Source organism: Polistes fuscatus, unplaced genomic scaffold, assembly GCF_010416935.1.
Source record: "Polistes fuscatus isolate 324 unplaced genomic scaffold, CU_Pfus_HIC Scaffold9, whole genome shotgun sequence".
Classification (NCBI taxonomy): domain Eukaryota; kingdom Metazoa; phylum Arthropoda; class Insecta; order Hymenoptera; family Vespidae; genus Polistes; species Polistes fuscatus.
This window is the reverse complement of record NW_025113173.1, coordinates 8145266-8169318: the sequence shown is the minus strand read 5'-3', so window position 1 is coordinate 8169318 and position 24053 is coordinate 8145266. Positions and strand designations below refer to the sequence as shown.

The window sequence follows — 24053 nt, the reverse complement described above, 5'->3', positions numbered from 1 at the left end:
CTTGGAAATTTGGAATAATATATCGGTGATTTCGATACACATTCTTACAATTTTATTATTCAATTAAATAGTGATTATTATATCTGAGATAGACATCGTTTTCTGTTCTGTCAATGTTGTTTGCACGTAAAATCTTAATAAAATCGCACAGCCTATAATCGATGCTCAAATCAGTTGAGCAAATTCTAGAAAAGAAAAAAAAACAGAAAATAAAAAGGAATTTAAAAAACCAATGCATGCTGGATAATTTAAGAAACGTTGAAAAATATGAATACAACTTCGAATAAATATACTAACATTGCCTAAAATACAGATTGCTTATCTAGTAATTCACCATGTGTCATAAAAAGTACTTAAAATAGATTCTAAACTAGTCTTTTGCATTCTATTCCTAAAATTTGTATCAAGAACCTACGACTAAATCAATTATAGAAAATGTATAGTACTTCCTTTGCAAAGTTGGTTTCGACCGCAGAGACCATAGATCTATCGTTGTATTTTTTTTTATTTCTTTTTGTTGTTAATTTCATTTTATTGCAACCATGTCATGTCCTTAATTAATAAATACGCACGTACAGTGACGTATATAATAATACTTCCTATATTTTAGGGTAAAGGGAATTAAATATATTTGATTCTAATTCTATCTTATTTTTTTCTTTTTAATATATACCTCGAAATAAATATTTATTTAGAAAAACTAAGTATTTTTTTTGTTCTTTTTCGCTCCTTCTTCTTCTATCTCTTTTATATTTTTCACAATTTTATTACGAATAATATGGCTCTCTTAATTCGAACCCCACTCTGCTAATATAGATTGATTATAATCGTATTATTAATATCATTAATGTAGACGTTTACGAAGTATTAAATACTGAATAATATGTTTTTTTTTGTTTCACTGATACATCATTGTATATACGAATGGAAAAGTAAAACGTACGCACTATTTATTTTCTTTGTTTTTTTGACGTCGATTCGTGAATGATTTTTATCATTTTTTCGTGTAATAGATTTAGTTTTACTTAGCGCAGTAAGTTGGATAGAGCAAACTTCTTTAAAAAGTAGCACCTGCATGAAATATGTTCAAACGCAACCACCTGGCTGTGAATTTTACATACGTGTCTTAACAAAAAAAAGTATCTTTTAGTAAAAAAATTGTTACAATTAAAAAGAAAAATGTCCATGCCGTCAAATGCTATATCTTTATAAGTTTATAGGATATACCATTACTTTAAAATTCTTATGATTAAGAAGTACTACGAATACTAAAGTGGCAAGTATTTGTTTAGGATAAGATATAGATCTTTATAAAGCTTTTTGTTATTTACGAAAGATTAGATGCGTGTTTTCGAAGGTAACTAGAGGTGAAATACTTGCTTCGAATAAAATGTAATTTAAAAAATGTCTAAGAAGTTCTGAATTTGAGAGAGAGAGAGAGAGAGAGAGAAAGAGAAAGAGAGAGAGAACAGAAAAAAAGAAATGTTGTACAGATCTAGCAGAATAATAGTACTATTCGCAATAACACGAAACGTATATAAGATACAATCAGTTACATGGATTAACACACTGGTTTCATAAACGTCTCTTATTAGATAGTTCAGTCAGAGTAGGATAATTATAGAATGACAATGTGCCACAAACTTACGAACAACACGAGAATGATACAAATTCTAATTTAATTTAGTAAAAAATACGCCGCTTTGTGACGTTCAAGAACTAGTTTTCGGCCAGGCTATCTTCGCATCGATTCGTTTATAGGCAAAAAGGCAGTGAGAGAGCTCTTGCGGACATTCGTGATCGCCTAACAACGTTTCTAAAAAAAATCAGATATAATATATAACAGATATCAATACCTGTAATTATTAATCAAACTCTTCTTTTGATAAAGTAAGAATAATTGAACTTTTTGAAGCATGATAGAATTTGAAATATTTTAATTTTTTGATACTTAAATATGCATAATAGAATATTTTTTAATCTATTTTGAAAAATGAAAATAATTTGAAGAAACATTTACATTTTTCAAAATTCCGTACTTCAAAAAGATAATAAATAATAAATCAGTATAATACCTTCTCCTTGCACCAATTTGAAAAGACCATAATCCTGAGGGTTGGTGCATCTTATTTTGTGTGCAAGAATGCGACAAATATCTCTGGTATTCATATTCGGCCGCACTGGTAAGGTTCTAGTATTCAAAGAACCATGCAATTCGTCCGGTACAAGAATACGTAAAACGGAAGAGCAGTCTGGTGTTCCAGAGCCCTAAAAAATAAAAAATTTCAATAGAATTTGTAGGATGAAATAAATTCGTATTCTTAATTGATAGTTTTCTTGAAAATAAAAGTTTTGTAGAATTCGTAGTTCCTTACATTTAACGTAGACATTGTTCCATGGCTAGATTTGAAAGTCTTCAAAACGTGCACTGCACTAGAGAGCGTTGTCAGATAATAACCACCTTCTCCAGTAAGAAGAGAAGGATGAAGGAGGCCCCACATATATTCAGCTTCGACCTCAGCATCAACAACCTTACCACGAACTAATACCCACACAAGGAGAGGTAAAAGGTCGTCTGCACCCAAAGTCACGTGCCTTATAGAATTAGAATGTTTTACCTGTGTGAGAAAAATGATAAAAATGAATATTAAGGAGAATTACCATATTCCATCAAAATACAAACTATTTTTCTTATACTTACAGAATTAAAAATTGCGGATATTGCAGCTAATAAATTCTCCAGCTTATCCAATGGTGAATCTGCTTTCTGTAGTCGTTCTAGATATTTCAGTATACGTTCCAGGCTCGATTCTGACGGTGGTATAATTTTTGCCTGTTGAATAATATAAGGATAAAGAATTGTTATTGTGTGTTATGTTCGATTATTATTTTATAATTTTATATATATATCCTGTATTATATATAGTATTTAATTTAAATATGTAAAAGTATATTAAAAGAAATAATTTTTAATTATGTTATATATTATTCTATTAAAAACTATAATGTCTTTGATTGATAGTTAATAATTGAAAAGTATACTAACTCGGACACCAAGATCTTGAACATGTTTACCCTGGGCATGTTGAATACTTTCAGCGAGTGTTTGAAGAGAACCCGTGCTAGCATAATGATCCACAAAAAGCCTATAAACATGTTCTCTGAGTGGTCGTACAACGAGTCCCATCATCACACCTTCCAGAATAGCATCGAGATTCAAAAATTCGTTTGGTTTTAATTTTAGTCTTTCCTTCTCAACTTCTTTTTCAAACTCTCGTTCACCATGTTTTACCAAATAATTCTTCATTCCCGACATAAATTGTCGCATGTTTCTCATAACTACATGAGGACTTGCTTCTTTTCCTTCCTTCGTACATTGAATGAAATTGTCAATGTTTTGAGAGAACGTTGTTGTTTTATCGGCTGCTAATTGGAGAGCGTAAGATCTTATCGTTGAACCAGTACCACTCATGTCGCGATTCCTCAAAGCCTGTAATCGTGGTGGTGCTAAAAATTGAAGAAGTACATACAATGAAAACAATCTATTTAATTATAGATGTCGAAAATAATCGTTATACAATACATTTATACAAGATAATCGTAACAATTATTTAGTTAAATAAATGTATATCGCTTAAATAGATACTAACAATACAACGAATATTCGAATTTATTTCAAGTGAGAAAAACTAACTCTACGAATAGAGACGAGGTTCATGCTTTGAAATGAGATGTTGCTTGCTGTAAGACTGCTTGGAAAAATTATGACATTAAGGTGATCGTAATAGTCGACTTATTTTAACGATAACAAAAAATCTAGGTCAGTAGGTCAATGTTTTTTATATTATTATATATATATATATATATTATATATTTTTTTTTTATATTTTATACAAATTTATATTCAGTATAAGCTGCATAGGAGGTTAACTTCTTAAACAATAGACACTCGCTTATGTTTATTGGCTACATCTCGGAGTTCGATTGCAAAAAGTTAATGCTACTCAAATAAGAAATATTAAACTCACATAAAAGAGGATCTAGTCTTTCCTTGAAACTCTTGTTTCTTTTAATTCTTTCAATATCGCTCTCGTCCGTATCTAGCATAGTTTCCCACTCAGAAGGATCATACGTTGGATCCTTTCTCGATTCCGGAGTGTCCTCCCTTTCATTCCTCTTTTCAACATTATCGTACGAGGAGTTCCTGTCGCTGTACAGCGACTCCGACATGTCAGGCGGTTTTAGTAATTCTGGGTACCTAAAAAAAAATAAGCGTTTTAAAACGATCTTACAGTTTATCATTTAAACTTTTTGCAACAATATTGTTCTTTTTCAGAAATAGTTTCTTACCGTTGCAGAATGATACTCTGAACAGTCAAAGTATTTCTTACAATATCTCTATCGCACTCCTCGTCCGGAAATTTTCTTGCGACGTTCTCTCCGTCGTAATCCCCATCACAGTCGTAATCTGGCTCACAATCATCTCCTTCGTTTCCTAGATTTAATAGTAATTTTATAATCATTTATTTGAACGATCTTTTCCTTTCTTTTTTCATTTCTTTAGACATAGGCTAACATTAGATTAAATTTACCGATAAACTCCCAACTAGAATCGACGGCCCAGGATGTGTCGTTGAATACCTTGACTCTAATCTTTGGTGGTTGCACTGGCTTTGCCCGGGGAATTTTTTTCACTTCCCTCGTGCCAAGACGTTTAGCTAAATTGTCGACGGAAGATGATATCAATGGCGTTTTATCCTCCGTTTCTTCCGTTTCCTCCCAGTCGATAGGATGCAATTGGTTCGAATTATTGCCAACCGGTGTTTGTAACCAGCCTGGTTCGCTATGACGATATTTATTCGTGGCAGGATTGTTCTTTGATCGTCTTCTTGGTACTATCGCGGCACTTTGAGCAATCGCATCAGCTGGTTCTGCATAAAATGGACTACCCTGTTTCGATTCAGGAGTCAGTGGGCTGTTACTTTCTGATTTGGCAAGTATCAATCCTAGTTTATTTCTTGGTGGTGTCACTGCACTAGGACTGTTCAAAGAATTAGCACTACCTGTTAAGAACGGATAGAATTATCGTTAAAAATAATTGCTAATAAAAATAATACTGTGAATATTAACGTTGAATAGACTTACAAACTCTAGAGAGTAGATCGGGCCTTCTTCCCATTCCCGTTTCTTCAGGTGATACTTGTTCGATACTTTTCATTTCGGGTACAGGTTTGAAACTACTGAATTCTGGACTAGCGACCTCTTTATAACAAAGTTTTTCATTTATAACCGACTTGTCGTTTCTCAAAATGAACCTTTCATTTCTTACAATTAGCTGCTTGTTCCCTGTCAATCTGTCATCTCTTTGATTGGTACATCTTTCAATCGGACTGAGTAATCTATCTTGGCCGATTAGTCGATCATTGGAATTTCTTAAACGATCTTGAGCATTATTACAACCAGTTGGTGGGTCGTTTCGTGCGAGTCTATCATTCGGTGACCAAGTCGACTGATTTGATTGATCAGTTGTGTTCCAAATATCCTCGTAGTCTGAGATCTTATCACCTGGCGAGCTACGATAATAAGAATCAAGGATGTCAGATTCTTGATAATGTTGGGAATTCTTTCTAGCTTCACGATCGCGTCGTCGTTTCGATTTGCTTGTGCTCGATGGTGTCGTGGGCGAGAGCACGTTAGGTGTTTTACTGCCAACGTTAGATACTAGTTTCGACGTAGGTGATAGTACTGGCATCGTTGGCGAAAGAGGAGATTTAATGGAGAAATTTGACGTTAGAGATTTGTTAGAGGTTGCACTTTGCGGACTCAACAATGACGTATTCGGTTCCGTTGGTGTATTTTGCTATCAAAATTGGAAATGAATAAATAACTTAAATCAAGATAAATACATATTGAAACAATAGATTCATTAGTTTTTTTAACGAGCACTTACTTGCGACGCGATTATGTCATTAGTTTCATTGACATTAAATGTAACCGTTGTAGTAACCGTGAAATTACTTTGACTCTGACTCTGACTTAATCCAGGTTTAGCCCATCTCGGTGGTGGTGGTGGTGGAGTTTTAACATTCTGACCAACAGTTTGAGTATCAGAAACAATAGGCGAATTTGTGCACGAGGGATTATTGAAGTTGGAAATATTTTGGTGGAAATTAGATGTAGATGTGCCGATCGAAGTAAATTTGCTACTTCTTGAAAACTCGACGATCGTTGTCTTGGGTGTTTCAAGGATATTTCTCGTATTCTCGAAGTTTCCTTTAGTATCCTGAATGGGACTAAGAACGTTACTCTCGACATTGTGAACGATGGGGGATGGACAACGTACGCTTTGCACCAAGTTTGGGGAGATCAATTTTTGTGAGAGCTTTTCGCACGGAGACATTACTTCTTGTTGATCTTTCTTCATGTCCAGTGGTTCATTAAAGGTCGTTAGATTAAGCGTATTGGGTGGTGTTGGTCTTGGCTGGCGTGGTAAGGATGATGCAAACGTTGACGTTGTTCCTGTATTTGTTGGTGAAGAATTTTCTGTAAAATACGAACGAATTCTATTAGTTATAATATAATTTTTTAATAGATTTTATTCAAATTAAAATGAATCAAATTTATCTGTTAAATTTGTCTGTAAATTTATATCTTACGTGTATCATGAGATGAAATAGGTGCGAGGTTAAGAACAATGCTTTCCGTTGTTGGAGTACCAACATTGTTGTTGTTGTTGTTGTTGTTATTATTGTTATTATTATTATTATTATTATTAAGATTGTTGTTACCTGTAAAAATTGAAATTTTAATAAAATTAGTGAATCATTATACGTACGTATAATGCAATGAGTAAAATTATTTATTAAAAGAACTTACAACCATGGAAACTACTTAAACTCGAGGTATTACTACTACTGCTTTCTGGTGGTTTTGGATTCGCCATTGGATATCTCCAAAATTCTTGACCCAAAAGTGCCAGGGATGAAAGTTGCTGCCTATTTTTAGCCTCTCGCATTGCTCTCGGTAGTGTCAATTGCACTGGTAATTCATCACTACTTAGCAAATAAAAAAAAATTAAGGACTAATTAATCATCTCGTGAGAAAGGCAACGTATTTGATTTTTCAAGATTAATTAAAACAAGAGATACACACACACACAAAAAAAAGTTCTTATTTTCTACACGTTGCCTGTTTACGATAACGATCAACTCAATAGATAGAAAGATATTTAAATAGAAGTAAATAAACTTGATAAACGTCTACTCACCAGCACTGGGAATAATGAGCTATCAATGAGGGGATGTTGTCGAACCTGTTCTCGCTTGTTTCCAAGCTCAGCTTCCCCTTGTTGGCTTGGATCAGGTAATGCTCGATGTAAGGTCCCTTCCCGGCAGGTAATCTCACCGAAAGGGCCATCGTGTCGCTTTGACTTGACTGTCGGACTACGAAGTTCTATAAATAAAAATGGTAATAAAAAAATATCATATTGTAATAAGAAAGAAGATAATATTATGTAAAAAATAAGAAAAAAGAAAGTATGAAAAAAAAGGAGGATACATTTTATCGTTTAAATATGTTGAAATACATTTGTCGAACAAACAAATCAAATAAAAGAAGAAAAAATAAGTATATACAGCTAAACTACTAGCAAAGTTACAGATGCATAAGCGCGAGAATATCTCGACAGTATCGAAGATGAAAAGAAATGAGGAGGACGAACGAGGAGAAAAGTAAAGACAATGCACCACCGCGAATGAATTTTTCCCGTCAGAAAAAATGACTGTCGGATGAGCGAAAGCACAAAAGCGATGATGCTTCCGATGCTCAGAGGGAGCGGGACATAGGGAGTGAGAACGAAACAGAGACCAAGTTACTCGTGGAAAAGAGAGAGCCAGCTCTATTACTCGGTTCTGTTTGGTCGGTGATGCATCGATATATAGTACTGTGCATCTACTACGATAATATTGTGCTAGTTCTTTTTCCATTTTTCACTTGGAGAGCAATTTCAAGCAAAACTTGGATACCCCATCCTTTGCTTTTACGTCCGATGTATTTGCATACATAGATAGATATATATCCCCGATGAATATCTTGACTGTCTTTCATTTTCTACCGATTCCTCGCTTCGTGAATTTTGACTTTCCTATTTCTCGTAACGTGACTCTTTGTACTCGTTCTCTCTCTTTTAATTTTTTCTTTTGTTTGGTTTTTTACCATTCTCTTTTCTTTTTTCATCTTCTTCGGAAACGAGGGATGCTCATCGTTCTATAGAGAGAGTAATTGCAAGAAGCATTGTTTTTCGAGCTAGCTGCTGCTCGTTCCTGCCCACTCATTGAAATAGCGGTAAAGAGAGATAGAAAATAAGGTGGTTGAGGACTGATTGTAGGGTGAGGTGGGATGGAATGGAATGGGGAGACCTCCAAGCAGAGAAATGCAAGAGAACGAGCATAACAATTAACAGAGCTGGAAAACAATGAAAGGGACGGCTGGAAACAATGATAGCACAATGCCTCGTCTTGTTCGCAGTCGTTTTTAACGTTGATTACAGCGCAAGGTCTCTTCTCGTCTCGTTTCGTCTTGTCTACCTACAAATACCATGATCACCACAGACATCACTATCACCATCCACTAAACTACCGTCAACGTTTTAGAAACCTTGTCACCGTTCGCTAAAATCAAATAATTCTTCAAGTTTCACCTAAGATTTTTCGTGATTTTTATGCTTCTAATAAATTGCAATGTCTTTATATATATATGATCGATGCCAAAAAACTAAATATGTCGAATGAAGTAAATCGAATGACAAAAGGAAGGAAAAAATTCTTGAAAAATTCATATTTTTAACCTATTTGCATATGTAAGCAGAATAATTCGCACGTGTTTTATGAATAGTGTGTAAAAATATAGAATTGTTACCAGAAAATTTGATCTCTTTAATTAAAGTTCAAACGTTTCTTCTAACAGATGATAACTTTCGATTGGTATTTTTAATTAAGATTAAAATAAAAAAAAATATACGTATAATTAATTTTATAATTTAAGGAATAAAATGCACAGTAACATGGGCAAATTGTATCAAATTGAAATTAGTCGTATATTTAAAAATACGATGCAAATGGGTTAATGTCAAAAATATGTTAGGTAAACAATAGTACACACATTTCTATTGAAATTTGCTTCCGATAAATTTTCCCATTGACTTTCGATTATTATTAGGACGTGACCGTAGTTAATAAGATTTTACGTAAGAATACAACTCGTACGTGAAAAGATTTTCCATCAAGAATTCGTACGCTTTGGCACGAGACGCTTTCACAATGATTGCGAGAGGCTCTCTCAAGGCATTGACACGATTTGCCATCTGGGACCACTTGGCTTTGTTCCTATTCTTCTTTTTTTTCTTCTTCTTCGTTTTCTTCCTCTCACTTTTCCTCACGTTGGAGTATTAGATAAGATTTAACGCTCGCACGGATGCACTCATTGTTCTACCTCCCTCCTCTTTTTCCTCTCAACTTCCCCTTTCCCTCGCTTGATACGCGAACGGAAATAAAGAAAAATATCGAGTCTGATACGACGGATGGAATGATGACGGATAATCGCAAGCGTCAAAACTATACCGTTTGTCCAGATGTGAAATTTATCACAGAAGATACAAATTTTTATCAATGTCGGATAAAAGTTGTTTAAATATTTAATAATAAAAGATAATAATTATCTTTAATTTATTCAACATTAATGGTTCAGATATTGGAATAAAAAGAATAAAAGGGAGTAAAAAAAAGAAGAAAAATAATATAATTTATATCTTCTAATAATCAAATACATGCACTCTTTGAAGAATAATACTCTCAATGGTGCACGTACATAAAACTTGGAGATGTTCACTTGGAGAAAAGCCAAATTAGAAAGAAAGAGAGAGAGAGAGAGAGAGAGAGGGTCAGGTATTTCGATGGTACTGCATCTGCCATTTACGTTTATTACATATTAAAATAGTACACGGTGGGTTTGCCAAATAACCACAAACAGTTTAATGTATCGTTCTGCCTTTGTTTGAGCAAGCAACAACAGAGAATTACGATTTCCAGATACCGTAATCCAAAGCAACCAACTGTGTATTTCTCTGATAATCGCCGGATAATTTTCCTCGTTTAAATATCTTCCGGCAGATACCGGCTTCTTTGGTATAGAGTTTTCGTGAAACGAGTTTTAGAGCAACTACCAACTATTCTATGGTATGCTGTAGCAATGTACAGTACACTCTATTCTCCTCTAGTCCTCTCTCTTTTGCGAATCCATAAATTTGCGGTGAAAGATTTATACAAATGCGTACGCGCTATTTTATCCCCCAAAATTACTGTCTCCGTGTAATTCCTCGTCTCTTCTTCTTATATTCTACAATTCAAAATGCACAATCGTGCTTTGTTTATCAAAGTGACTCTTAGGGGAAATATATTTGGTTACATGAGAAGAAAAAATAATATCTATGGAAAACTATGGCGCTAGAACTGTTACTATTGTTGTTCGAAAAAAACTTTTGTCATAGTAGTTTTCATTTCTATTACTAAGATTTGAAAATAATAAAATCGTGTAAATGATATTCGCACTCACGCAAGTTCCCTCTTTTGTGGGATAAAAATCAACGGCAAGGAAAGTAAAGAAGAGAAAAAAAAAGAAAGGAGAGTATAAAATCAAAACGCAACGGCAAGTTTTCGCACGCTCCATAGAAACTGCGGGATTCATTGGGGATGTTTCAAAGGTCCCCTCCGTATTCCAAGTCTTCCGGACACGTGTTGAACGTAATAAATATTATCGGTTAATTGTCCGTAACTTAAGTACGGGCCCGTGAAAAATGTGTAGGAGGGAGAGTTGAAAAGATTTTTTTGACGATTTATTCTTCAATACCAAAAAACTTGAGATGAAAGAAACGAATTAGAAACAGTGTACCGTAGAAAATTGTTCCAACATGTTGGAATTTTTAAAGACAGTAAATAAAGGATTACCGAGGAGTAATCAGGAGTTTTTATTTCGTGTTTTTATGAACAAAAGTTAATGGTCAAATAAAAATGACAAATAATATATTTGATAATCGAAAGAATTATCTTTTTCGAAATTCATGCTTCATCGTTAATACTCATTTGAGATTCCTATCAAGCGAACCTGTAAATATCTTACGGCTAATCAATTCTCTTAATCAAGAGTACACTCACCCCTTCCTCCTTTCCTTGCAACAAGTGGAAAGCCCCAGCCCTTTGAATACCCGGGAGGAACCAAATCGGATGAGATCGTATGAGCCTTTCGATCAGCGTTATGTCACATGCCACCTCGCTGCCAGAATCTTCGGTAGTTACTGAAGATCCTCCCGAGGTGGCCGAGCCTTCCGAAGAAAGCGACTCTTCGCTCTGAAAATTATGAGAAAAATAATATTTATAATCATCTTCATCTTTCAAATGAATTGCTTAACAATTCAAACTTATCGTTTTAATTATATGTATGTTAGTTCTAAATAAAATAAGGAAAAGGTACACTCTATTCTATTTATGAAAATTACCGGAATAGAAAAATATTATATCAAAGATATTTTTGTTAATAAATTGATTAACAATCAAAATTTAAAGAAATGATTGCACGGTAATCGAAACGAATATGGAAATCTTGGTGGTAGTTGTTGTCAGTGTTTTGGTGAAACGATTTTAGGAGGGTGCCCGTTGCAAATCCTCCCTGGCTCGTCATAAAGCGGCTGGATTTAATGCGGCGTTATGTCGTTGGGAGAAAGAGAAGAGGGGTTATCTTAATTTGCAGCCGATGTCGTTTTACGATTTACCTGGTTATCCTAAAATGAGAAAGAGAGAGAGAGAGAGAAAGAGAAAGGAACGAAAGGAAAAAGAAAAAGGAATCGAACCTTTCTCTCATTTCGAAAAAGATATTAACCATTGAAAAGGTCTGTTAACATTCAATTCTTTCCCTTTTCGTAAAACAGATTTTTTCTTTCACTACCCGACTTTAATTATCCTCGATTCGAACGTTTACGTAACGATAATCGATCGATTTTTTACCCGTTAGTTTCTCACCCCTATTTTCCCTTTTTCTTCATTTTTCTTTTTTTTTTTATTTCTCCTTCGCCTCAGTAATACGTTAAAATTGACATTGCATTGACATTATCGTAAAATGAGTTTCACGAAATCGAGCACCTGTCGTTGAATCGTCCCCTTATACTTTTTTATCCCTCAACGTTTTAACGGATTTGTTTTTTCTTACTGCGTTATTTTAGAAAAAGAAAAGGGAAAATAAATCGGTACTGAGCGTGGCTAAATTTTTCACTCGATTAGTATCGAATAACAAATTTGTTTGTATGGTCATTTTCTACAAATTTTTTTATCGACTAACATAAATTTTACGTTTAATACTACAATAATGGTTAATTTATCTCGAAATAAACAATTTATTAAAAATTCTTATAATAATAAAATATCGCATTTTGAATATCACGCGAAATGTTAAAGACGTTAATTTTTCGTTTTATTCTCCTTCCGAAAGTATTATAAGATTGGAATAAATATCAACGGCTTAACCATGTTGGATTATTAGTTTTCCGGAAATTACTAAAGTCAAGCAACGTGGGCATGGTTAGCGGGGATTAATGGAATGGGATGAGTGATCCGTTCGGTAAAACAAAAACTGTATGCTGTTGATTTCAGAGAAGCGGTAAATAGATGCAACTTCTTTGATAGTATCGAAGAGTCTGAGAAAGTGTTAGTAGAAAAGTGACTCGAGCCTAACTAAATAAAACGGAGAGAAAAAGAAAAGATATAAGATCGAAATATAAGAGGATACGGTAAAATGATTTAAACGTCGACATCTGTGAAAAATATCAATCTTTTCAAAAGGATCATAAGTACTTTGATGACGCGACGACTATAAGATATGCTCGCGATGATGAGACAAGAGTCACGCGCGTATAACTTTTTTCGACGAGTAATTAAGGGATTTGCAATTAGCTTCGGGGCCTCTCAGCACGTGCCTCACGTCCACGTTTAATCCCTTTAGCTTGAAATGCCGTTGTGTGTCAGTCTGCATTTCAAATTAAATTACACTCGAAACGGCCGCCCGCCCGCACGCACTGAATCCAACCCCTACGACAACGACGACGACGACTACGACGATGACGACGACGACGACGACTGCTCCTCGTCTCTCGTTCTACCCTCTTTTCCCTCGTCTCTCTTTATCCTCTACCCCCTCCTCTTCTTCTTCTATCCACTCTTTCGTTTTCCTAAGTATCCTATCTTTTCTTCCAACTCGTTTGAATAAAATAGAACCCGTTTATTCCGATCGATCGAATAAAATATCTATTCGAACTGATTTTTTTTATTTATTTTCCTACCTAAACCTAAAGATAGTTCATTCCCACGTAATTTATATTCCTTCTTTTATTTTTACTTTTCCGTTTCTTTCTTTTACCCGATAAGATGCTTCGTTTACTTCCGTGCACTCTCAATTTTGATTCGTTTAGTTGATCAAGTTACAGGCTCAATTTAGGCTAACGTGGAAGTTCGAAAAACGATATACCTCTAGTGGAGTTGTTTTTTTAAGAGGGATTATATTAAAAGGATTAAAAAATTAATCGTGAAACAGAAAGGGGATTCTGTCACCTGGCCATGATGTAGCTGCGCAAGTTGATGATGTTGAAGCGGATTCGGTGGTGGAGTACTCGGCGAGCTGACAACTTGAACGGTCCCGTGCTGCTGCAGATACGGTTCCAAAAAGACATCGCTTCTGTAAAAAGAAATGCGAGAGACACTTTGATTTAGAGGTCGATTGAAAAATCACTTTTCTTTTATTTTTCTCTTTCCTTTCTTCATTAACCAAATCGTGGTGGACACGTGTAAAACGCAACACTAATACGGTGCATCGAAACGTAATAACCGAGATATTTTATCATTTCATCATTAAAGAAAAGTAATCCAGTTTATATTGAATACATTTTCTTTTATTCCAAAATAATTACAAGGTGTATAGAATTTTTCAAGAATCTTAATTATAAGTAAATCAATTATTCTCATCCTTTATTTATAATTACCGTTCACACCCATGCATAATGTATTGATATAATACTCTTCCATTATTACGAAATGCATAAAATTGTTAATATAAATTAAATTTAACATATACCGTGCAATGAAATCGAATGACGTAAATTAATAAAAATTTCGTTGAAGTATCGTTTAACGAGCATCGAAAGATCGAAACGAAAAGCAGAGAGCTATCAATAATTGAATAATTATATATAATTTGGATTTGATTAATTATTTTTATTACTAGTCATCATTGATAGTTTGTATGTGTATATGGTATAAATGAAGCACACACACGTACACACACATTTATATATATACATGTGTTCGGAAAAGTAACGATGCAGGTGACGCGTCGTGTCTCGTTCATCTTTTGGTGGTTTGACAGATAAATCGTATTTTCGAGCGAATCGAACTTCCCAAGCGCTATACCCGTTGTTATTTCCAACAAACTTTGACCGTCCATTGGATGAATATCAGCTAAAGAAAGAGAGAGAGAGGGGGGTTGTTGGGTGGAGGGTGTGCGCGAGCTGACGTATGTAAAGGCTGAAAACGACGGCCGTCATGTACGCATACGTGCACAACGCGACGACGTATTGTCCATTCTGCGTTTGACATCTGGACATTTTATCAAGAACCAACTACCGTGCTGCCTCGTCAACGTGCGTTACGGTATTGTTGTGACGGATCACATAACCCGAGACCTGATCGATTTTTTGAATGTTGTTTATTCGATGGAACTTATCACGATAAAGAGATAATAATATCGCGTAGAATTGAAGAATATTTAAATAATCGTATTTTTATTCGAGTCACACGGTGTAATTATTATGTTCAGTTTATTCGATAATTGATTCTCGGTAGGAATATTTTTTAACAGATTCGAGAGACCGACAACGTAATCCTACGTAATTTCAAAATCAGTAGCCTTAACATTTAAGTTCTATATCATTAAATATTTTTAATCGTTTATTTGTCTGTTCTTTATTAGATTTTATTGTTAAACTTATGGATTTTTAATATTATTTCTTCATATAGTAATATGTTTTATATATCAGTTATTATATTTGGTATATCCAGTTGAAATGTCTGACTTATAAGCAATATCGGTCGCGAATGAGAGTTATTATTTGATAATATTTATAATTTCGAAAAGAATATTGCATATAATATTATAGTTGAACACTAGAGTCTAATATTCGCGATCAATAAATATTAAATTATAGAACCCTAAATATTAGAATCATAGTGTGTTGATCAATACATTAATAATTAACATGATAATTTTAAGAATGAAGATTTTATTTGATCACGTGGAAGTTCATATTTTCCTGAACGTTTAACTCGATTAGCTGTTTACTCTTCCATTGTAGATACATATTTTCTATATATGTATAATCCATATATGCGTCGTGGTTATTATCGGATCGATCGGAGTTGTATTCGATGACATTTTCCGAATCGATCGGTAGCAACACGGTCCACGAGAGGGTGGTTACGATCCTGGAACATGATCGTAGTGTTCGTCGTCTGCGGACGAGATCAGATGGGGGTTGCCATGGCAACTGAAGGTTCTCAACACGTGGTCCTTCTCCGGTCACCCTTTCTCTCTCTCTCTCTCTCTCTCTTCCTTTCTTCTCTTTTTTCCCTTGCTTTCTCTTACACTAAGGTATTTTTATGTATTAACGAGCCACTATGCATCGACTTGCACACGTCTCAAAGAAAATAAGGGATCTAGAGAAGCATACACTCGTCCTTTCTGTGCACACATATTCGCCACTGAAGGGATCGACCCTTTTTCTCGAAGGAAAGAAGGGCCTCCTCCTGAAAGACTCACCTTTCTTCCTTTCTTTCTTTCTTCCTTTCTTTTCTTTTTTTTTATTTTTATTTTTATTTTTATTTTTATTTTCCTTTTCTTTCTTCCTTTCCTTTCCTTTCCTTTCCTTTCCTTTCGAGAAAGAGAATCTTCAAAAAAGGTTTTGCAAAGAAAGAAATTCGATTCGAAAAAATAATTGACCTTATGTTACGTGTTATTTATATTTATATTAAAAAAGAATTATAAGTAATGTTTTAATCGTTCAAATCAATCAATTTAAAAAGAGAGATCAGAAGAATTTTGTTCTAAAAGTATATATGGGGCATTCCATGTCAAATCGACCACTGTTGACCCCGACCCCTTTCGATTTGGCTAAAACTTTTTTCTTATTATTTAACCCATTAAAAACCTCTCTGAGAATTTTTTCAAAATTTTTTACCCAACCCAAAAAAAGTTATGAATTTTTCAAAAAAGTTGTTTTTTCTCTTAAAAAACACCATAATTCATATTATTTCATTATGGTTTCATAACCATAACGGTGAAGTTTCCACCAATTGAAAACTACAATAAAGCTGTAGATGATGTAGTTGACTGATTTTAAAAACAAAAACCATTGCAGGAACTTAGCAGTTGCATAGTGTTATACCAAGCAATGATGGTTATTTGATTGTAAAGAATTACTGTAATTCAGAACAATATACTGTTTGTAAATTATTTAAGCAACCGAGGAAATCTAAATAAATTGTTAATTATATTGACTTGAAAAGTTGACCAATGGTGCATTGCAACCTCTTTGTAATTATAATTTTCGATAATATATTGTTGCGTATTAGGCAAACGAGTGAGTGAGTCGATCGTCGAGACGTGTCGAGACGTGTCGAGACCTGCCGAAACGCGACGACACCCGCGATAAGGAAGCATCGTAGTTCAGCGGTAAAACCAAGGAGCGCTGAGATCTCCCACCACATCTATTAGGCCAATCATACGCATCGACAGCTACGGTATTTGTCTTTTCGGCAATTGGTTCGCGCGTTGCATCGCCTTTTCCTATAAAGCCTGCGGTTTTCTCGCGCGTCGTTCTGAATAGAACGTTCTGGTAGAATTACCACGAGACTTGCGAGGGATTACATCGAAGAGAACTATTCTCTTGTGCAACGAATACATCAGCGAAGTACTACGAGCGACAAAGGAAGAAGGTACATGTGGTCAGAATTCTATTCTGCCTTTGACATACGCATCTCATCACCTACGATAGCTGTCGATAGGCAAGTTAGCTCAACATTCATCATCGTCTGTATAATTCAACCAGGGTTTTTATGCCGAAAGGCTTTTCCCTGACGAGCCAAATAAAGTGTACTTTTTAGTACTGGCTGGGCTCAAAAATATATTTAATTTATTTCTCCTATCCTCATTCCTAACAAATAAACAATTCTCAACATTCACCCGTGACGGAATTTTCGAGTGATAAGAAAAACCACTGGAGTACCGATCAAGGCGTCGGTCGTTCACCATATATAATTAAACTAAGGTCATTAAAAATAGATTTTAAAATATTTATATATATTTATTTAAGTTTATTTTAGTATAAAAACAAAATTATATTGCGAAAATATAAAGAAACAATTTTTAAATTAGAAAAAAAATATAGAGCATTGTGGGCAATACCGAGGCATTGTTGACAACGCCAGAAAAACCCGGCAACGTAAGAAATGTATTCATATCTCTCACATTTCCTAGATATTATGTAGAATGACATATGAGAAACTGGTAAAGTAAGAAAGCAGATATGAAATATTTTCGTTCTAAATCTGCTTATCTTCCGACATGATAAGGAACAAAAGATACAGATTTTCCATGGTAATCTCTATGAATATCGGTCTAAAGGTAATAATCTTCTACTATAATAAGTAACAGTTGGCCCAACAAATTAATATACCAGCATTGAGTTTCAGTTTATAGAGGTGCGCATAGTATAGCGGCATGTACAGTTTCAAAAACCAGCTCTATGCTCGCTTTTGTATGTGTGTGTGGGGGCGGATCGTGTTGAGTGCGCAATCAATAGCATTTGATGTTCTATAGAATATCTAAGTATTATGTATAATGTCTAAGAAAAGTCCGTAACAATTCTTCTGTTTCCTACATTGCCTAAAATCGCCTGGCATTGCTAACAATGCCTAGGCATTTCCCACTTTGCCGGTAACATATATATATATATATATATATATATATATTATATTAACATAAGTGAAATGCTTTATTCATTTTGACGAAAGCGTATCTATTTAAATGTATAATGTTCAACTTTATGTGTTAACCAGCTCGACTTATTGTTAGATAAGATAATATTATATTAATAATTGAATGAAAATTATAAATAAAAATAATTAATAATCGTTAATATCTAAATTAAAGTAAACCCTATGAAATGGGAATGAATAATATTGTAATAAAAACTTACGCAATTTAAAACTTTAATAATTGCATAAGGTCCTTTCACGAGCAACATAACGAGTATCCTTAATCGTGATCGAATAATAATGTATTAATATGAAGAAAATAGAAAAAAATAAATTCTTAATTTCAAGTAAACGATCTCAAAGAAGTTAAACGCGAAGGAAGAAATGTCCTTATTGGTCCATGTAAATAGAAAATGATGTCTGAAAGATAACGTAAAGGGAATACCGTCTGCGAAGTTTAAAAATCATACGAATGTTATTTTCTCTCTTTTTTTCCTCGCTGGATTGCACTTGAAAACAGGTACTCTAGCAACTTTTTCCACTCGCATTAGTGTTCCACATTTGTAGGAGAATATCTCTCCATTCGCTTCTTCATCTTTCCACTTGTTTTCGTCGCTTAAAAGATAGCTCGTTAGAAAGACCCGGTCATTCCTCGTGAACTTTATATCCAAGTAAAATACTAGTAGTGGTATTAATATTTCTCTCTACGCGCTCTACTCATCTTCAAACTCTGCCTGATTTTTAAATTACCCCTCTTCACGAGCGTTTCCGTGTTTATATTTTCCTCAACGGTATTAATTAACGTATTCATATTTTTATTTCTCGTATTTCCATCGCGTATTTCGTATCAGATAGAAATAAAGATAGTATCGTAGATAGGAATAATATTTTTTTGATTAGAATTTACAGGCGGTATCGTAGGCGGTATTGTATTATACGATCATCACTCGTTCAACCGAAAAACCATCGCATGGTGTATTAAGTTATCGTATATGATATTTTCTATCGATCTTTCTTCGGTGTTATCTATCTTTTACACTTACTTCCTTTCTTTTATCAGGAAAGAAAAATATTTGTCTAAGTTGCCTTAAAAGTAACCGAAGGAGTCACAAAAAAGGAGTATTTCCTTTATCGAAAGAAACCATTCGTTTCCATCGTTGGTAGAATAAAATTCGCCAGGGAAACGCCTTCCGAGTTGATACAACAAAAGATAGAGGTTTGTGCAACCGAAGGAAAGCTTGGAAAAAGAGATATGGAAGGGTAAGAAAGGGAAAGAAAGATAGAGAGAGAGAAACAAGCAAGGTTTACCTAGTCAAATACGAGAATCGCAATCTGTTTTCGTATTCGAAACGCGTTCCCGCACGAAAGCAATTCTAGACGTCGGGTCGCCTCGTTACGATTGGAATACCGCCAATCTTACCGACGCATAAAATTTACACCATTGAACCGCACAAACCCATACCGAACTTGTTCTAAAATCAAAAGCACCGAATAAGAGAGGGAGGCTTTCTTCGATTCGTTTCCGCGACCGGATATCCGGTATAATCACAAATCTGCAGCAGTGTTTGCAGCAATCGTTGCATCGAAAGATACTTCGATATTTTTATACTTTTTTTTATTTTCTTGACAATGTTATTCTTGGAAAGTGAAATAGATTTGCTTGTAGAATTTTCTTAAATATAATTTGGAATGTAAAATATGTAGGAATAGTAATCGAGTAGAATTAAATCGTAGATTTACGATCTCATTGTTAGGTATATTTGTATTAATATTTTAATTTTTATTTTTATCTCTATTATTGCAAGAGTTGCTTTATTACACGGGATACGTAATAAAGTTTATAAATGTTTCTTATTTCGAAGAAGAATTGAAGCTTATGAAAGGAGAAAATTGCCGGAGTTGTATATATCCAGGCCAGAAAGGGAAAGAAATCCGCTTGATAGTCGCAATCTCGGCACGAATGACTGCTTTTTCATAGCAGGAATAAATGGATATTAAGATGTTTAAGATTTGAGAGATAGCTTTCCTCGCTTTCCTAAAGAAAAAAGAGAGAGAGAGAGAGAGAGAGAGAGAGAGAGATTACAGAATGGAAAAAATATTCTTTTTTTATTGAAATTTACTCAGTTCCTTTCCATAATTTCATTTATTAAATTTCTACTATAAGAAAAGATTACTTATATTTATTAAAACTATGAGATAAAAACTGTTTAATTAACAATATAATAAAGAAAAAAGAAACTTAATATAAATTCTATTAACGAATAAAAATGAAAAGTTGTTTTCTCGCGTATATCTCGGACTCGAACGGCTGACAAAAGAACAAAGAACATTTGTGCCCACAATTATGAAAGTGATCTAAGTCAAAATTAAAAAAAAAATAAGTTTATTAGTTATTTCACACCACATTATTTTAAATTAAATTAATTCAATGTAACTTTCACGATATTGTTAAAAATGAACCGTTAGATAGTGTTTATTTGAATATTATATAGAATTCATTGAATGTTCAAATGTAATCATTTAAATATCTCGAAACAAGAAATATATGACTTTGACCACTTTCATAATTATGGGCACATTTATTAAACTATTGAAAACTAAGTTAAAACTTAGTTATATTAGTTTATATAGAAATATATTGTTCAAATTATTCTTCTTTCTTATTCATACACACATATAGTCCACGCAAGTAGGAGAAATGCGAAGAGGACGTACGTTTCGATCTTCCAACCAAAGAAAATTAATTATCTTCGTGGTCGATGGAACGGCTTCTAGCGATATCCGGTTCGTACGTCGGAAGAAGGACGGGACTTACGCTCGATTTAATTTCCCCGACGACACGATTGCACCGTCTCGTCCCATTCCCCCTTCCTTCCCCCTTCCTTCTCCCTTCTCTCAGCCCACCGCCTTGTAAGAAACGATAAGTCCTTCTCTTTCTCTCTCTTGCGAACTTTTATCGAAAACTTTTATCACTCACAAACTCTGTACTTTGCTCTTCGACTTTTATCCAATGACTTCGTTCGTTGTAAATGTTGAAGGATCGAAGGAAAAAGTTTCTTCTTTTTATATGTGTTAGGTAGACACATAAAGTAATAGCGAAGCTTTTATCATCGTCAATACATTTCACAGCATTACCTTCGTATTACGACAAAGAGAGAATGTTGAAAAAACAAATCGAATATCTTTTATCTAGAAATATATTTATTTTAATTCTTTATTAACCCTTTGCACTCGAGCTGCGCCGATACGGTGCCCGGCTGATTTCAAGTTGCATTAAATATCACAACAAAACTAATTACAGAGTGTAGTATTTATCAAAGTTTGTTTTTTTCGACATATAAATGAATAAACTGATGATATTTTATTATTTCTTTACGCTTGTTCGTTTATAAATGTTTTTAAAGTACCTGTAAAATGTCTACCTTATTTGGCCGAAATCGTCTCGAGTTGCTAGTTCGCGCAAGAGAAAAAGGCCTCGAGTGCAAAGGGTTAAGATCGTGTGTATACAGTTGGATAATACATATATAATTTTATATACAAAATCTTTTAGTTATATTATATTTAAAACAACAAATTACATGGTTCTAGTTAAAGTATTATAACAAAATAAGCGGCGTTTATAAGTGTTTATAAATTAATATATATATATCCGGTAGTTAATTATATATACGGTAATTGTAGTCTCTCGTTTTTGTATGAAATATATGCCTTCTCGTAATTGCGATTATTATTCAAGAATGAAATAGGGAAATATTGTTCTTTTGACGTTAAGACTATCGCATATATCTATCGGTTGGATAAGTAATCGAAAAGTTTCCGAGTAAAACGATATGAAGTAGAAGAAGAAGAAGAGGAAGGAGACGAAGGGGGAAGAAGGACTCCGTAATTACCATCCTTTTCGAAGAATATTTATGGTGTTTCCAGGATGCTTTATGCTACAAGATAATAACTGACGTTTACCAATAGAAACTGTGGTATATATAGGCATAATAATAATAATTATTATAAAAGGATAGGTAAGAGAATACGTTTACAAGGGCTTGGATATCAATCAACTCCTTTATCTTACTACTTCCACATCCTTGTTTCTATCTTGTTCCACTTCCAGTAACCAGTATGTATTACATCTACCTATTAGAAGGAAAAGGAGCATCTACCGGTAGAAGAGAACATAAAGACTTTATGTCGGTATTATCGTATGTCTCCGTAGTAATCTTTTGTTCCTTTTTTGGCATCGTCCTAACTTAAAAAGAAATATACCAAAAGCAAGGAAGCACCACCGTTTATTCGTTCGCGAGAAAAAGCACCTGCTGAAACCGGAAACACTTTCGTAAGAAACGAGTTATTATTATTCGGGGGACTTTGTTACGGTTACAGTTCAAAACTTGGGGTCGCTAACTGGCCTGGATACAAAGTTGCGAAGATTTACAGAACACTTAACAAAATTTTCATTCTTCGGTGTTTTTTTTATTGTATCATTTTGTTAACATCTAATATTGATAATATAATTGAATCGAAATGACGGTATAATTTTTTGTCGCTAATATCTTAAAGGTTTAGTCAAAAAAAAGAAGAACTTTGTTATAGAATTTATTTAGTTTATGCATTGATTCAAAAAATAATCTTGAATATAAGCAACGCTTGATATTTATTTAATTGACTAGTCACTTTTCCTACATTTATGTTGAGTAAAGGAAAGTAATAGGAAAGTAACAGGAGATGAAGGTTTCCTTTTATAAATAACATCCTAAAATTACAAAAGAAGAATAAGAAGAAGAAGAAGAAGAAAAAGGAAGGAAGGAGGAAACATGAAAATAAGGGATGCAAACAGGTAGACTCGTTTAAAGTCACTCCCCGTGTCCGTGTTCCTGTTGCGTGTGTATATATTGGCAAAGAAAAAGAATAAGAATAAGAGTAAGACAAGGATAAAGAAGAAAGGTAGTAGTGTGGTAGCAACGGCAAATGGCGGCAGCAACCTATCCGGTTTCCCCCGTCGAATGAAACCGAAGCCAAAGAGTGCCTCTTGGGTTTCACGCTGGGACTTGCGAAGTGAGCTTACGTTACCCGAGGTAACACGCGACACTTCACGCACTAAGTAGCGCCACGGTCTGTTTCAGATCCGTACATATGTCCCTGACGTCACCCGTTAGATTGGATTCCTCCTTCCTTTCTTCCTTTCTTCCTTTCTTCCTTATTCCTGATCGTGCTACCCAACACTCCCCCTCTTTTCCCTCTTCTACTCCTAGTTTGTAATTTTTTTTTCTTTTTCTTCCTTCAAAATAATCCTATTATCGTGTTTTTTAATGTTCTGCTTTTTAATAGCCATAAAAATAAATCTGGCCCGTAGTTTTTATTTTCTAATAATATCCAACAACGCGACTTTCTATTTTAATCCTTCAGATTTATATGTATGTATATATATATATATATATATTTATTATTTTTTCGGTGTCTCTTGCTAGAATTCTTTTCAGAAAAAATGTTCTTTTCGTCGAATAAATTAGAGATAAGACGAGAAAGATTAATTAAAATTATTTATAAGAAAAGTATTCAACCTTGAACAGAGCGAGCATCCTCGCATCGTCAACGTCCAACTCGTTCGTTCCAAGAATATTCAGCAGACTGCTCTAGTATTTTCTAGAAAATATTCGTGTTAACAGACGGAACAATTTAGGGTACCTGGTGCTATAAACTTCGAGGTTGACCTACTTGAACAAAAAGTTTAGAAACGACGAGTTCAAATCCTAATATATTTTGACCATGTAACATACGAGTTTATTAGAAACGAAAAAGTAATGGCGCGTAGAATGAACGGAAGAGAATGGAAGAATTTAGTCGACGTGGTAGACATGAGTATCACGAAAGAGAAGAAACAAGAGAAAGAGAGAGAAAGATTGTTCTCTATTACACTCTCTTGGTAAATGAAGA

The 24053-nt window shown here is 34.1% G+C and overlaps 1 protein-coding gene across 15 annotated transcripts in view; it reads right to left on the bottom strand.

Annotated features, from left to right (window-relative positions):
* Positions 1-752: 752 nt before the first annotated feature.
* The window catches only part of LOC122525799 (protein sprint-like), a 145541-nt gene continuing 122240 nt past the window's right edge, over positions 753-24053 (bottom strand). For all 15 annotated transcript variants that reach the window (XM_043648759.1, XM_043648761.1, XM_043648770.1 and 12 more), the window contains 15 exons: positions 13650-13773; positions 11208-11399; positions 7268-7452; positions 6877-7052; positions 6657-6788; positions 5951-6543; positions 5146-5860; positions 4593-5063; positions 4351-4495; positions 4029-4258; positions 3047-3507; positions 2702-2833; positions 2376-2618; positions 2076-2268; positions 753-1816 (listed from right to left, as the gene is read on the bottom strand). In XM_043648759.1, coding sequence (XP_043504694.1) covers positions 1713-1816; positions 2076-2268; positions 2376-2618; positions 2702-2833; positions 3047-3507; positions 4029-4258; positions 4351-4495; positions 4593-5063; positions 5146-5860; positions 5951-6543; positions 6657-6788; positions 6877-7052; positions 7268-7452; positions 11208-11399; positions 13650-13773 — 4096 coding nt within the window. In that variant the 3' untranslated portion in view covers positions 753-1712. The remainder of the gene's footprint in view (positions 1817-2075; positions 2269-2375; positions 2619-2701; positions 2834-3046; positions 3508-4028; positions 4259-4350; positions 4496-4592; positions 5064-5145; positions 5861-5950; positions 6544-6656; positions 6789-6876; positions 7053-7267; positions 7453-11207; positions 11400-13649; positions 13774-24053) is intronic.